General features: G+C 39.2%; 1 protein-coding gene across 3 annotated transcripts in view; it reads right to left on the reverse strand.

Annotated features, from left to right (window-relative positions):
* Window positions 1-16,058, reverse strand: part of phf14 (PHD finger protein 14) — a 178,881-nt gene that overhangs the window by 119,105 nt on the left and 43,718 nt on the right. For all 3 annotated transcript variants that reach the window (XM_065471420.1, XM_065471419.1, XM_065471421.1), the window contains exons 12-13: window positions 5,438-5,544; window positions 3,819-3,950 (exon numbers count right to left, since the gene is read on the reverse strand). In XM_065471420.1, the coding sequence (XP_065327492.1) occupies window positions 3,819-3,950; window positions 5,438-5,544 (239 nt within the window). The remainder of the gene's footprint in view (window positions 1-3,818; window positions 3,951-5,437; window positions 5,545-16,058) is intronic.

Here is a 16,058-nt window from a genome sequence, read left to right on the forward strand (position 1 = left end):
GCGCGACGGAGGCTAGACCGTCCCATTTCACGAGCCTCGCACTTCCGGCCTTAGCGGTCTTTGAGTACGCGGCCCTTGAGGATCGTTGAGGCTGCGTACTTTAAGGCTGCAGACCCTGAATTGGGATACAGCCCCTGAATTGGGATACAGCCTTAATCCCTCACCTCTAAACAGCTATCTTCTAGGAGACACACTGCTGGCTAACGATGTCATGTGATCAAACAGCGTAATTTAATTGGCTGAGAGCCGCTCGACTCGATCTAGTGCTGATTGCTCTGGCTTGGGTCATTTAAGGTCATCACTTTTGCAGGTGAATTTTTGCAGTTGAATTTTTGCAGGTGAATTTTTGCAGGTGAATTTTTTGCAGGTGAATTTTTGCAGGTGAATTTTTTGCAGGTGAATTTTTGCAGTTGAATTTTTTGCAGGTGAATTTTTGCAGTTGAATTTTTTGCAGGTGAATTTTTTGCAGGTGAATTTTTTGCAGGTGAATTTTTGCAGGTGAATTTTTGCAGTTGAATTTTTGCAGTTGAATTTTTTGCAGTTGAATTTTTTGCAGGTGAATTTTTGCAGGTGAATTTTTGCAGGTGAATTTTTGCAGGTGAATTTTTTGCAGGCGAATTTTTCCAGGTGAATATTTTTTGCAGGGAAATTTGGAGGATAAAAATTCAGTGTTATAAATTCAATGTCTAAAAATAGTTGGATTCTGATGACACTATATTTCTTCCATACCCGGGCAGGGTGTAGGATGAGAAGCAGAGAGAGGTGATCAGATTTTCGTAGGTGGGAGAAGAATGTTTGCTTTGTAGGACTGCTTGATGTCACTATACACATGGTCCAGTGTCCTGTCCCCCCTGGTAGGACACTGAACATGTTGGTGGAATTTTGGGAGTACAGATTTCAAACATACCTAATGGTGGTGTTGGTCATGGTCAGCTTTAGATTATATTAAGTGTAGTAGAATAATTTGCATTTAAGCTGATGACGCTTAGAATAATACACTGAATTCCCCCTTAGTACCAATTGTATACGGTCTAGCACAGGGGTCGGCAACCCTGGGCACGCGTGCCACAGCTAGCACGCGAAGGGTTAACTGACTGGCCATCGGGCATACCGGGCATTTGCTCGGTGGGCCGATGGTGATTTTTCGTTTTATTGGGGTTTTTTTTATAACCGTATAAACAATGAAAGGTGCTGGCAGATGTGTAAAAATAACTCAGTTGTTTGGTGGTGGCGGAGTGCAAGTTATGACCTGCAGTCTATCTGGGTCAGATATAAACCAAGTTTAGGTGGAGTTTATTTTCGTTATGCTGACTTTTTCATACTGGGTACTAGCTAGCATGACGGAGTTTCTATACAGCTGGGTGGGTGCTATGATGTTACTGATGTTGAACTTTATTTTGTTCATAAGGTTAATTAGTAGAGTTGCCAACCGTCCCCTAAAAAACGGAATCGTCCTGCATTCAGTGAAAATATTACGCGTTTCGTATTGAGCTGAAAAGGAACACAGTTTGTCCCGTACTTCAGCTAGAATGAAAAAAAGACACAAAGCTGGAGTTGTTCTGTCTTTACGCTGCACAGCTACCTCTTCTTCTCTCATTCAATCATGAAACTGATCAATGATCAGCTGATTGTCTCTCTTGTTTATCGCCCACTTTGCGCCAGAAAGAGGAAACCAGCGGATGTCGCGCAGCAGCACGTTTAAGCTTGATCAGCTGTTGTTAGAATTTATTTAATATTAATTTCTAGTATCAGCTGATGTTTGCTGGAGCCACAGCTGTAAAGCTGCTGGTCATGATATCAGTTTGGATATGTGGTGAGAGGGAAACATGAAGATGAAACCAGGAGATGTCCTTACTGAATCATCAGAGTTGAACAGGTGATGGAGAAACAGGTTTACCCTTTAGGTGACATGAATGAGTTGAAGGGAAGTTATGAACTGTTTCTGAGAGACAAATAACACCAGGATCCTTTTCTACGTAGCTGACAGCTGGTAACTGTGCAGGGGCGGGTCTAGCAAAGTTTTGCCAGGGGGCCAGGTAGGGCATTAACAGAGAAAGGGGGGCACAAGGACTACTTTTCTTTATTACTCTCATTTAAAATCTCTCGCTTTTAATAAATAATTATCTGAATCTTACAACCAAAGTTTTTATCTAATGTACAACGTATAGAAATCATACATATACCAACAAGACAGTGTACATCACTGTCACAACAGCGTTTTCATTCAAAGGCTTTCTGGCTTTAATACCTGGTGGGCCGGTCTCTAGTCAAAATGCCCGGGCCGATTTTTTGTCCCAGTCCAGCCCTGGGCACGACACGCAGTGAATTAATCTGAGAAGGTGCATTAAAAAAAATAAATGGCCGCGCCAGCGGTGCACATCACAAATTAGCTCGCATAGACACATTAGTTGTGCCGCTTCTTAATGACGGTATCTTAGCTAACAACCCCAACTACCAGATTCAACTTGTAATTGGCTAAAAATCACTTAGCCTACCGGTGAGAAGGACGCTGCTAGCTGTCAGTTTTTTCAAGCAATGTTGAAATTTCCACATTCCGACCCTTCAAATGCTTCAGGAGCTCTCCGCACAGCACAGCAACTGTTAATATAGAGCGTTATTAAATTTATTGCTAATGCAATTATATGGCACATTGACTTCTGAGGAAATTTTAGATGGCACTCGTCATCAAAAAGGTTGCCTACACCTGGTCTAGCATAAACACAATATACAGTTCCCTGTTAGTGTAGGAAATGGAAATCGGCCGAGACAGCTCTGAAACATCTGCTTACATCTCGTTGAATTCATTTGCGTAAATCAAAAAAATCTGCCCCGCTCACATTAAAAATTATTGCGAGTTGTGCTTCTTTTCTCCATGCTGAGCCATTACAACCGATGTTAGAGTTTCCCACCTGCTGAATGTCACTTTAACCCCTGACTGTTCAGATGTGGAGACAAACTAACACTCTACAACGTAGGCAACAGAAAATAGCTATTTTTTTTAAATTCTTTTACTCATTGTTTTCTACATAATAGAATCAAGCTGAGTACATTATGAGTACATTAAAATTAGAATTTAGATTTGAATAACATTTGTATTCTAATGTACTAGTATTAATTCAAAAATTAAATATGAAAATATGAATACTGCAGAAGATTAAGTTACTTTTGCATAAAAACAGAATAGGTAGAATTGTCATTCAAGGAGCTACTTTTTACTTTTTTACTTTCAGAGCATTTACTTTTTCACTTTTAACTGAGTAAAGAAGTTTAGTATTTTTTAATACAGGTTTTTTTATTTACTTTTGCTTAAGTAAAGAGTCTCAGTAAATTTGCCACTTCTGGTTATTATAAATCTCTGGCTCTCTTCCACAGCGTGTCTTTGTCCTGTCTTCTTCCCCTCACCCCCAACCAGTCGCTGCAGATGGCCGCCCCTCCCTGAGCCTGGTTCTGCTTGAGGTTTCTCCCTGTTAAAAGGGAGTTTTTACCTTCCCACTGTGGCCAAACCGCTTGTTCATAGGGGGTCATATGATTGTGGTTCTCTCTGCTTTCTCTGAATTATTGTAGGATCTTTACTCTCCTTTTTAATATAAAGCCGCTTGAGGCAACTGTTGTTGTGTGCTATATAAATAAAATTGAATGAACTGAATTGCACTTAAGGAAATGAGAAATGGGGTTGATGTGTGACTTTCACTAATGACTGTTTTGTGCCAGTTTTATCTCATATGACTCACAACAACGGATGCTGTCAGCTGCTCAAATTACATCACTTTTCATGGTGTTTAGGGGAGAGCCTCAGGGTCCACTTAAACCCAACTTACCAATAGCTGTTCTTGGTCTTCTTGGGCATTCGTGTTAGTGGTGGCTCCAGGCAGCCCAGGTGGTAGTAGAGCTTGCATGTGTCACACAGTACAAGCAGATGTTGGTCCTGGTTTTTTTTACAAATTCCGCAGCTGCAGAAATACATCAGGTTTCAGTGAGTATGAGAAATAATGAGCATGAGAAAAGGTTGTTGCTTTTTGTTTTATAACGAAATTTCTCTAACTGTATAATGAATTCCAACAGGAAAGAGGGAAAGAGCCTCCATGTTTTACAGATGATACTCACTGATGTATCGCTCTTTTGATCTCCTCTGTACATATTGAAAACAATTTGATTCATCACTCCGTAACACCAGTTGCCACTGATTTTCAGTCCAGTTATGCTATTTAAGTATAACCTCATTTCCCCATTTCCCTTCCTTAAGAATGGCTTCTTGACAGACACCCATCAAGTGAGACCTTTTCTTATTAGGCTTCAGTAAACAGCTGATGGATCAGCTGAAGGGCCAGATGCTTCTGTCGGGTCCTATGTCAGGTTTTTGTTTCGCATTTCTTAAAGACTTTCACAGACGTTGTTTATCAGCTACAGGTAGCTTTTAGACACATCACTTCCACATGCACTACTCCAATTTCCTCAAATATTGTATGGGCACACTTCATCCACACTGAGATATCCCATGTTGTCAGCTCAAGCTCTTTGGGAATCACTGTGATGGTGCAAAAGTTTTATATTATACAAGTCTGTCAGACTGTTATCTTTGGTATTTTATAGAAATTTGATTTTGGGTTTAAAACAGAATGATGTCCTTCACTTGCATTAACATGTCTTCAGACCTGAAACTGGGTTTTTCAAGGGACAGCTACTAAATGAACAACTTACACTTGGAAGCGGCTTAAGATGTTTTTCTTGCATAATCAGTCAGTGGATAATCAGGGAACAGATCTCATCTGACCATGAAATTGCTTGTGAGACAACTGTTGCGTTTTTAGCCTCTGAAAATATGGACTGAGAATAAATAAAAATGGCAGCCGCCAGTTTTACGCCTCAGTCTCCTAGCAGTTGTACCTATGGTACAAGTTTGAAAATTCTAGGTAACTTCCTTCTGGAGTTATCACAATCACAATATTTTCAGAAAACCTGACCTCTCATCTTAATCATAAAGTTGAGGTCGCTGAAATCCAAACTCATACAAAATCTTTAGTAGTAGATATTAATTTTAAAATTATAGATTGTGAATGCAATAACTCAAGAATGAGGCAAACTTGGGTGTCCACACTGCCCGCCTGCTCACCTACTTGGCAGGGTGACAACAATACCTGAAAATGGCTCCAATTCCAAACCAATTAATGCAATGCTTTTGTTAACTCCTTGAATTAAAGCTTTAAGTCTGAACAAAAAAAATAAAAATAAAAAATGACTGCGGTGCCCATAGGCAGAATGACAAAAACAAGTATCAAATACTTATTTGAGCTAAATGTATCAGATTCAGATAAATTCTCCTACTTCAAAGCACTGAAGACGACGGATAAAAAACACAATCTTCGTTCTAACATTTTACCCATTTCATTAACCTTTGCCTTTCTTGCTCCATCATGACTCACAGCTATTGTGTGTTTACCTGTAGAGGATCGCTGGCAGACTAGATGCCTTCCCTTGGGTGCCTCCTTCCTTCTTGCTGGGCTTCCTTTCTTTTGGGGCCTTCAAGATTGGTGGAGTATTTAATTTCTACCAAAAAAAAAAAGAAAAAAAGAAACACACACACAAAAAGTTTGATGAATATATATTTACTATACATGAAAAGTAACTTATACTTCACTGCGAAGTAGATTATATAAAAATGAAGACAAATAAGATTTTCTTTGAAAAAGGAATACACAGCTCATCATAGTATTCAAGTCAGTTAAATTTCTGAAATATTGATGTAGTCAGTTAAGTAGCAGAGGTTTCCCAGACAACATTTACACTAGAGTGGCAAGAATGAGACAACCCCCAAAGCAGAAATGGTTTTTCATATTTTTTTTTCCCCTCCAGTTTTTCAACTCCAGGAGTTGGGCTACTTGTAGCCCAACAAGTATCTGTTTGCAGTGGGTCCTGCAAGCAGATACTTGAGAAGTTTCCCTTAGGCAGTATTATTAGAAGGGAGAGCTTACATTTTCACTGTAATACAGATGATATCCTGGTATCTACAAAGCCATATGATAGACCTCACTCAGTTAAATCCAAGAAATATCTTGAAGACATAAAGACTTGGATAACCTCTAATTTCTCTCCTTCTAATTGCAGATAAAACTGAGGTTATTGTACCCTACCCTTATTGTACTAGTTAGAAAAATTGTGCCTAACCAACAAGTAACACTTGTTGGTTAGACTTCCAGTAACACTTTGAGAACCAGGACATGTCCTTCAGTGCATAGGATAGCATACATTTTCACTGCTAGGCAGATGATACACAGCTTCATTGATCACCAAAGGATGTGGCAGGAATCTCCTAAACGCATAAAGACAGATGACCTCTAATTTTCTGTTTCTAAATTCAGACAATAAAAATATTGTGTCTAACTAGATGCTTATTCTGGATAGCAATACCTTTGCTTCTATTTACACTGTGAGGAATTTTGAGCAGGATGTGTCCTTCATTGTGCATACTGAACAAATATGTAGAACTGCTTTCTTCCATTTGCTTTCTTCCAGTATCTCTAAAATTAGAAATATCCTGTCTCAGAGTGATGCTGAAAAACTAGTTCATGCATTTATTACTTCGAGGCTCGACTACTGTAATTCATTATTATCAGGATGTCCTAAAAAGCCTTCAGTTAATCCAAAATGCTGCAGCAAGAGTACTGTCAGGGACTAGAAAGACTGTCTGGCTTCTCTTCATTTGCTCGGTGCTAAATACTAAATAATATTGAATTTAAAACCTTTGTCATCACATACAAGGTCTGGCTGCTGGAGGCTTCCCATGATGCACTGTTTCTTCTTCAATCACCTTTTTTCACTCTCCATGTGTTTATAATCCACTCTGCATTTAATCAGTTATTCTTAATCACAATTGATCTTGTGTCCCATGTTCTTCCATGCCACCATTCTTTACCATGGTGATGGTGTCCAAGTGAGACTTGCGGAGATATGGGCACCCAGAAACCTGAAGGTGGAGACAGATTCAACCCGGACTCCATTTATGATGAGAGGGGTCCAAGATAAGTTTTCGTTTTAAGGACATTCAGCTTCGTACCCATTTTCTGAGCACCGGCAGTTCAAATTCTCTACCTCCACCCTATACACTGTCTCATCTCCATCAGAGATGAACCCAACAACGTGGCCAACCTGGTTGGTCTTAAACCAGAGCAAAAAAGTTATTGAGCTCCTCTGCTAGTATAAGACTGCTCTCAGGGATCCGCCCGCAACAGAATGACAGTCTGAATTACAAGCTCCCAATGGTTTCTTTTGTGTTTGGTTTAAATAACCCCTGATGGTACTATTTTTGTCAATATTGGAGATTGTTTTTGAAAATTGAAACAAAGGTTATCGCAAGAAGTATGAGAGTCATAACTTGACAGAGAAAAGCCATGTGGGTCTGAGCCATTCAACTGAGCTAATGTTAGCCACAGCAGGCATGGATACAGCTGAGCCCACACTCCTGAATATCCTGATAGAGCTTTGTGACTTCAGAAAAGATAACAACGAACAATATGCGGATATTAAACGTGGGGTTAAGAAGGCAGAGGGAGGAATCTAAGAGACCGAGACAGCGCTACAATCGGCATCAACACTAATTATGAAAGAAGAGGTTCTTTGGAGAGCATGGCAGAAGAAAGAGGTGTTTTATGAAGGGGTCGTGGACCACAACTACCCTAGTGAGGTCCTCAAAAGATGCAACAAATAAAGAGCGGCAAAGAAAATATGCAAGAGAACCGCATCAAATTTCATCCAAACATCCACAACTGCAGGTTTTTTATGATAATGGCACTCACCTATATAAGGATGCCGCCAAAGCAACAAGAGAAATGGTGACAACACTGTGCTAAAACCTACAGCCACCCCAGATCAAGAAGGGATCCACTTGAGAAGGAAGCTTCAGGTGTTCAGGAGAGATATGATGATGACTGAAGATCTCGGATTGTTTTACAAATCTGATATTTTAGTAAGACTGGTTATTCCTCTCTGGAAACACGACTATGGAGACATTATATAATAATATGTGTTCAACAAAATTTCATGCTAAATGGAAAGACATTAAACTCTCAATGATGAAAGACCCACCAACCCAAGCAATTTTGGCTCACACAAATTTAGATATACATCTTGAGATGACTGAAAACCCATGGATCAAAAGTCGTCTGATGTGTTTTTTCATAACTCCAAAGCAAATGGTACATCTTGACACAGGTACATTGAACTGTTGGAGGTTATGTCGGGTATTGGCACATATTTTGGGACAGCCCAAATATTAAACCCTTATGGCTCCACAAAGCTTTAATCAGTATATTTAAGGTAAATAATATTCCTTTAGAATTTTCCACCATATTCTTGGGAAATTCAGATAATTTGCAGGACCTAATAAATAAATATCTTTGGGTAGAGTAGAGACTATGTTGAAGTCTCTACTGTTTAGAAATTTGGAGTAAAATTCCTTATCCCTTTTGGGCTTTATGTTCCCTTTTGGGCTTAGCATCAGGGGAAAATGTAAACAATGTTAACTACAGCCACCATTAGTTCACGAGGTTGATATAGGGTCTGAATTGAATTGACATGGCCTTTAAATCCGGTAAGCAATTACCATCTATGATTCTGTGGTTATGTCAACAGACCTGGAGTATATAATCACAGAACCCCCCCACCCCTTCCAAACTCTTTGTTGCAGTCCCGGAGGTTTAAGGTCTGGAGCAGTAGCTCCACTCAGGCATTGGGGACTTATGGATGGAGCCTGGATTCAATCAATAGACAACACTCCTGGACAAAACAGCTATAGTAAATCTCTGATTAAAGTTCTTCCGTTTTGTTTGAGAGGGATCTGGCATCGGTGAGGTAGATTGATGGAAACGGGGATTTGTGCTGTTGCTCTTGGCTCTATCGTGGCCATTTTTGGCCAATTGAAACCCATTATAACCACCTTTTTGATTCCTTGTTATTGACAGGACTAAATCATACAATTTAGGTAAAAACGCTTTCATTCTAAACTCAACACATGAAAATTGTAGTTTTTAATGTTTTTTACCAAATTACATCATTTACCCATTTTTGGCCAAACAAGCAATTTCATGTAATATTCCTAGTTTCTAGTAGCGGCCTTTGATGGCCTACCACACTCCAATAGACCAAAAGAATGACACAATTTTGACATAGGTTTGATCTTAAGGATCTAATAGTTTGTGTTTGTGCAGCACAAACATGTATTTGCAAGATAGACTGGAATAAATTATGACGCATGAAATATTACATAGGTTGCAGTGAATTTCTGTCGATGCAGGCTATTGAGCTTTGAGGTTCCCAGTCAAACTTAGCTTTGAAGCACATGCTAAAAGCACTTTTACTCTTGTATTTTTCATAAAAAGATACCATACCCAAAATATTAACTCAAAAAAAAACCCAAAAACCCGATCACAGGACATTTTGCAGAGTTCAAAGCTGCAGCTGCTGGCACAAACGACAACAAACACTGTTTATAAACGTGTCCTGGAGTTTATGCAGGTGCAGACATTGCTACTGCTGTAAGTAAGCCTAACAGCTTCCAGATCATTTATTCTGGCTATAATGCAAGAAGGTCATCACTGCTTCAAGCACTGTCTATATGATCTGGTCAGAGAGCAAGGACACCCAGCAGTCCTCTGCCCTTGAAGAAAAGACATCTGCCCAAGATGGAGAAACTTCCTCTCCAGAAGATGAGGGGACAATCTCCAAAGAGGCTGACCACATCACCACTAATGATGAGTACTAGCCAGTGCCTGAATCCTCTTCTGTTTTTGTCTTTTTGGTTTTTTTGGGGGGGGAGGGGGGTCTTTTACTCTTAGATGATATTTAATAAAAATATTTTGTTACAACCGGAAAACCGTGTGGGTCCCACTAACTGAAGAGAGACTGCTCTACAATCCAGTAACCACTGGTATCAAATCAGGGCTCACCCTGTATGCAGTTTCGTGCATTAGCAGCCTGAGATCTACTTTTGACTTTTTTAAAACAAAGGAGATCTTTTAGCTGCTGTGCACCCTTACAAACCTGCGCGGGAGGCGAAATGGTGAGGATTGGAGGGGTATAGAGGAATTGGAAATGTGAGCCTACACCAGATTAAAGCAATACATAGCATGCTGGATGACAACACTGGAAGTTCTCAGGAAGTAAAAAAGGGAAAGGGGTTCAGACTCCAACTAACAGAGGAGCTCCAAGGGCAACGTCTTTACTTCGGTCACATTAGCAGAGGAACTCCTCAGATGAAAACTGGCACAGGGGAAACAACCCAGAGCTTCCTCCCCAGCTCCTCCAGTTACAACAGTGGAAGATTTTGTTATCTGTCTTTGGCTTTACCAAAACTACCACGGCAATATCCCACATGCCAAAGCAACAGAGGAATGTGCTTCTTTTGACCACAACACACAGGGAACCAGCAGTTAGTGATGGGGAATAGAGGACGACTGGAAGCAAGAAGCAATCCTGGACTACAATAGGCACAAATACAGCTTGGATAACTTAGAGAGGATGTTGGCACCTCAAGTTGTTGAAGGAAAACTAACTGATGGCTGCTGGCTCTTTTCTCCAATCTCCTGGATGTCTTGGGATACGATGCCTTTGTCCCGCCGGAAACAACTTCACTGAAATGGGGGAGTCCTCTACAACCTACAAATGAAGAGTGATCCTGGAAGAGCTGGGGCACATGCTGGTGACCTCGACAACTGCAAGACACCCTTGTCCCTGATTCTCAGCCACTTCTGACATTGATATCAAGACACAGTAGTCTGAACCAGAGTGTGACCCACACCCTACCAACAAAATGAGAAGAAGGTGCAAAAAATGCACCTCCAGGACTGGAACAGCAGCCCCTTGCACCAAGTGTAGAAAGTGTGCCTACAAAAACCACTCTACTGTGGTTAGCACATCTTGCTGCTAATGAGGATGCACACAGAAGCACACACACTGGAATATAAATTTTGAAGATTTTAGTGGTCATTTCAGTGGTTATTTGGTCATTAAATTGCCTTTCTGGCCACTAGCACACCATGTGTGATTTTCTTTTTGGCCATTCATCCAAAAAAATTAAATAACGTAAAAATAAATAATTGTTACTGTTACTGGTACTGCCCTGCAATGATGATTAAAAAAATATTAGGTTTCGTCATTCATATGCTGAAAAAATGTGAACTTCATTGCTATTTTCCCCAAAAAACATGGTAATAATACGTAATCTGACTGGTATTCAAAGGGTATAATTTCTGAATTTGAATTATATTTTGGTTTTCATGACTAGGACCAGTGTTAATTTAAAAACTCAAGTCAATGAAAGTAGAAAAATATTTTAATATATATTAATTTTTATAGCATTTTGTGAACGTAAACAGGAGGTGGCCATTTTTTTGTATTGTTTTGTTTTTCTGTCACTGCACAAAAAAACCCAAAGATGCATAAAACTCATTGATACTGTTAATTATTGCTATGCATCTAACCTCCACCATGGTTAGAAAATAAATCATTTTGCATGTATTATTTAGAAAAAAAAATAGATTTTATGATTTTATCCCTTTGTAAATCATTACAATTATGTGATTTAACTGGTATTTAACCCTCTGGGGTCCAGGGTATAATTGGCCGTTTTTGACTATTTTTGATTTTACCTCTATATTTCACCTTTAAAATATGTTTTTCTTGCCTTGTTTGGTATCATTATTTTCAGCACAACCTCAAATATCTGAAATTTCAGTTATTTTTTCATTTTGGCATACTATATTAGCACAGCTGATCTAAATTCAGACAAAAAATTCAAAATCCGAGTAGAAAAAAGTTATATTTTTTACTGTAAAACCCACAAACATGTTTAACGAATCATTTTCATAACTTGAAATGCAAATAGAAATTGTACATTTCTAAAAATTATGCACAAGTTTTGCAAACAACAAAGTTATATGGTACTATTTATCTAAAAATGCAGCAAAGGCCTCAGGCGTTTTTTATATAACCATTTAAATCTATTTACAGAACAATCAGGCGTGCTGGATCAAATAAGAAGGCACTGGACTGTGCCAGTCCAAAAAATGTAGTTTGTGTTCAGTATAAGACAGAGGAGAACACCACAGGCCTAAACCCTGCAGGTCTAACAGCAGGAGGTGCATGAGTCCAGTTTTCCATGCGTTTACACTGGAATCTGCCTTTGACGGCTTTTTTAGAGCAAATATGAAATTCAGCAGTCTAACTGACACACAATACAAGACAATAACTACACAACACACTAACTATAGCCTCCAAACACGCTAAACGTCACTAATGTCTCACATATGAAAACTCGCTCTCTCTCTTTCTTTCGCTCGCCCGCTTTCCGTCGCGGGTGTCACTCCTAAAAACGTCCCCTTCTCCCTAAACAACCAAGTGCCACATGTTGCCATATCATTTTTTGATTGGCTGACATGGTAAACTCTAACACCAATAGGGAAGGGGTATTTTTTGTTATTCTTTTTTCACTCGCAAAGGGAGAGTGTACGCTAGCGCTGTCTGTAGAAAACGCCGTTTTTACCGTTCTTCCCGCTGTAAACACCACTGTTTTGTTCAGAAAAAAACATCGCGTGTATTTTTTATCATAACTCTGGTTTTACGTGGCCCATCGACACAATTCAAAAACTGGTATGTAGTTTGAAGTCCGCACTTTCGACCCAAGTTGAAATGGAGACTCTGACGTGCTGCATCTTGTAGCTGTGTCGTCTTAAATTGGTCATGTGACTTTGACGTGCCGGCACGTCCAGCGACCCCAGAGGGTTAAATTTCTGAATTTGAATGACATTTTGATTTTCATGAATAACACTGCTGCCAATTTAAAAAATTAAGTCAATGAAAGTGGAATTTTTTTTTAATATATATTAATTATATAGCATTTTGTAAATGTAAACAAGGGGTGACCATTTTTGGCCACGAACAAGCTGAGAGGGAGTTTTTATGTTTTTACTCTCCCTGCACAAAAATAACAATGCATTATAATCAATGTTGATGTGAATCGATTACATGCCGGAAGTGTGATTTTATCGTGGTGGAAGCAAAACAGCAAAAGTAAGAGGAAATTCCTGACGATGTTTATGTGAAGCAAAATGTGAATCATAGTTTCGATCTTCTTTCTCTGCTGGTTCAATCAATTTTGGCTGGAGAAAGATAAAACCTGCAGAATCTAGCGCAGAAACACAAAGCACCTGCCACCGTTTCAAAATCGGTGAGCTCTCGGCTTTCAGCCCCAACGGCGTGTCCGTGTCTGTGCCGTCAGGTGAGAAAGGCAACAGCTCACTGATTCGGATGCATTGGGTCCGCGTTTTGTGTTTACGTCTTTGTGCAGAATCCGTGTACCTGCTCTCATTTACTGTTTTAGCTGTTTGGCGGTTGTAGAAATTTTGTGAGGTTTAACCTGAGATTCTGGCGGTTCGGACAAAATAAATTTATATTTAAAAATCGATTCAGGATTTTAATGAATCAATATCACGTTATCCAAGCCAGAATCGATTTTAATCGATAATCAAAACCCACCCCTACTGCAAATATATAAAATTGTGAGATTTGAGGTTGTCTTCCACCTAGTACAGTGGACAAACAAACTGGTGTTTAAAGGGTTAAAAATTTAATTTAAGTAATAACTATTTTATATTTATGAAAAGAACTGAAGTTAGTTAAAAGCTTTATGTGGAAAAAATGGCAAAAAACCATAAAAAATAATAAAAATTACAGACCTAATCTGTTGGTGGACACTTTTGGTCACGAACAAGCTGAAAGGGTAGTGATTTTGAACAAACCCAGAAGGTTAAAGTCTGGGTTCGTCCATACGCACCAACATCAGAAACTAACTAATAAATACAAAGAGTGAATAACAGCTCACCAAGTGCTCTATTTGTACAAACAGGTTTCATCGTAGTCGAAGAAGCATTTTAGCTAAACAATTGTACCCACTAACTTGATGCAACAGAAAGCACAGTGAGCATTTATTGAACATCTGTTTGTTTTTGCCTGAGGGTTTGGTCTCAACAATATTAGCTGAAAGCAGTCCTTTGCAAGTTTCCTCAAAGCAGAGAAGGGAAAAGGGAACCTGTTGTGTATGGTAGGTGAAAAGCGGCAGCAGATACATTCAAGTCTCCCCTGCATCTCAGGTGTAGTGCTGCCACGCAGGTTAATTAGAAAACTTATCTCGCAGGGATTCAGTCTCTCACTAAACAGACAAGGTTTTCCCCAAGGAAGCTCTAATCTGAGCATTCTCACTCTGCCTGCACCGCTGAAGGAGCATCTCCAGAGGGAAACCTGATAGATGGGAGGGGCAGGTGACCAAAGCACAAGGGCTTGCTGAGGCCATCTCTTTAACTAAAACTAAAGTCTGCCAGGGTGTAAGAACGAGAAAATGTCTCCACTGACAATATAGAGCAGTTTGGTTAACAAGCTTCATCAGACAGATAAAGAAGTTTAAAAGTACACATTTAAACAATGAGTTTGAACAATTTAAATAACAGTTCAGTAAGCTTTTAGGCATCTGGGTTTCTGCCAGACTGTAACCTATCCAAACACAGTGCAAAATGGACACTTTGATCATATTTGTTCCACCTCAATCATTAATATCACAGCTTATTATTGTCACAGCAATTTATACTTGGTGGTTAAGATGAAGCCATTTTAACCATTGTAGTGGAAAAACACGTAATACATCAAGTATATTCGATATATCGCCCAATGCTAAGTAGCTGTGCATCTTTTTAATCTAGAAAAGATTGAAAATAACTGCACTTAGTAACAACAAGACGTCAAATCCATATGCTTAGTTACGTCATTTGTAAAGATGACCTAAGACTATTGATAACACTTTTAGTTTGTCTTAATTGCAGAACCACGGTCTGCACATGGGTAACTTAAAAACGTAATTTAATCTAAACAAAAGCAATAATTATAGCACTCCTGGAATATGACTTCTGATGTTTTTCTTATGAAGTTGCCAGGAGTGCTAAACTTCTAGAGGCGTCAAGAACAAAAGCACTGACTGTGTAGTGGAAGAATGATGACAGTCCCAGTTGGGGACATCCATTTCTGCAAATGCACAGAAGGATGACAAATAGGAGATGAAAATGTGGCAGATAGATGACACAAAGGCATTCAGTGCTGTGACTGATGTTGCTACTTAAACAGTGCATGTTCATAATTGGTGATTTATGGTGGTCATTGCAGATTCACTGCCACTCTTGCAAGTTCTTGTACATTCTGCTGCCTCGCCACCATATTAACATCATTTGACAACTTATCTGCTCAGCTCATACTCTCCACGACCACACGTCTAATAAAGCTTTTAATGGATTTACCTGCTACTTAAATTATGTACATAAAATCCTGAATCCTGAGTGGCTCCACCATCCCAGCATTACAGTGATGTAATATTCATTTTCCTCAATAAATTAATGTAAAGAATTTGTGGCATTTTCTAATTTCTGATCTGATGTTTTGATATTGTTTAACATATAAAAAGGTACGCAACTGATGAGGCTAAAATTAGCTTTACTTCACTGCAGATCACACCCAGCTCTTCATTTCATTGTCTAAACATTTAACTAAAACCACATGTGATTTTAATACTTGTGACTTTCTTCACATGAAGATTAGTAGTAGTGGTGAGGTTTCTCTGGAGCCTTTTCAGAGGTGTGGATATGAGAACTAAAGGCTGTCTGTTAACCATATGATCAACCTATCCAATATCCACTGCACTAGGGTCCAGCTAACTTTTCCTTCACAACAAGAGCTGAATAAGCTATTCAGCGACCAGTATTAATCATAAAAGTACACCCAATAAGAACCAAATCTCAGACATTTGGCACAACTGTCATTTCAGCGTCTTCTTAGTGAGTTTCTGATATATTGTGATTTTTATCCAAGCAACACAGTCAGCTATCCATTTTCTTCCACTTCAATTCAGCATCAGGGGTGACTTTATAATACGAGCAACTAAGGGCACAATTACCCTGTAATTAAATGTAATTTGGAGGTACTTATGGATACTTACAGATACTTTACAAGAAAAGACACATTACACTGCA

The sequence above is a fragment of the Pelmatolapia mariae genome, linkage group LG22 (genome assembly GCF_036321145.2).
Source record: "Pelmatolapia mariae isolate MD_Pm_ZW linkage group LG22, Pm_UMD_F_2, whole genome shotgun sequence".
In the NCBI taxonomy this organism is placed as follows: domain Eukaryota; kingdom Metazoa; phylum Chordata; class Actinopteri; order Cichliformes; family Cichlidae; genus Pelmatolapia; species Pelmatolapia mariae.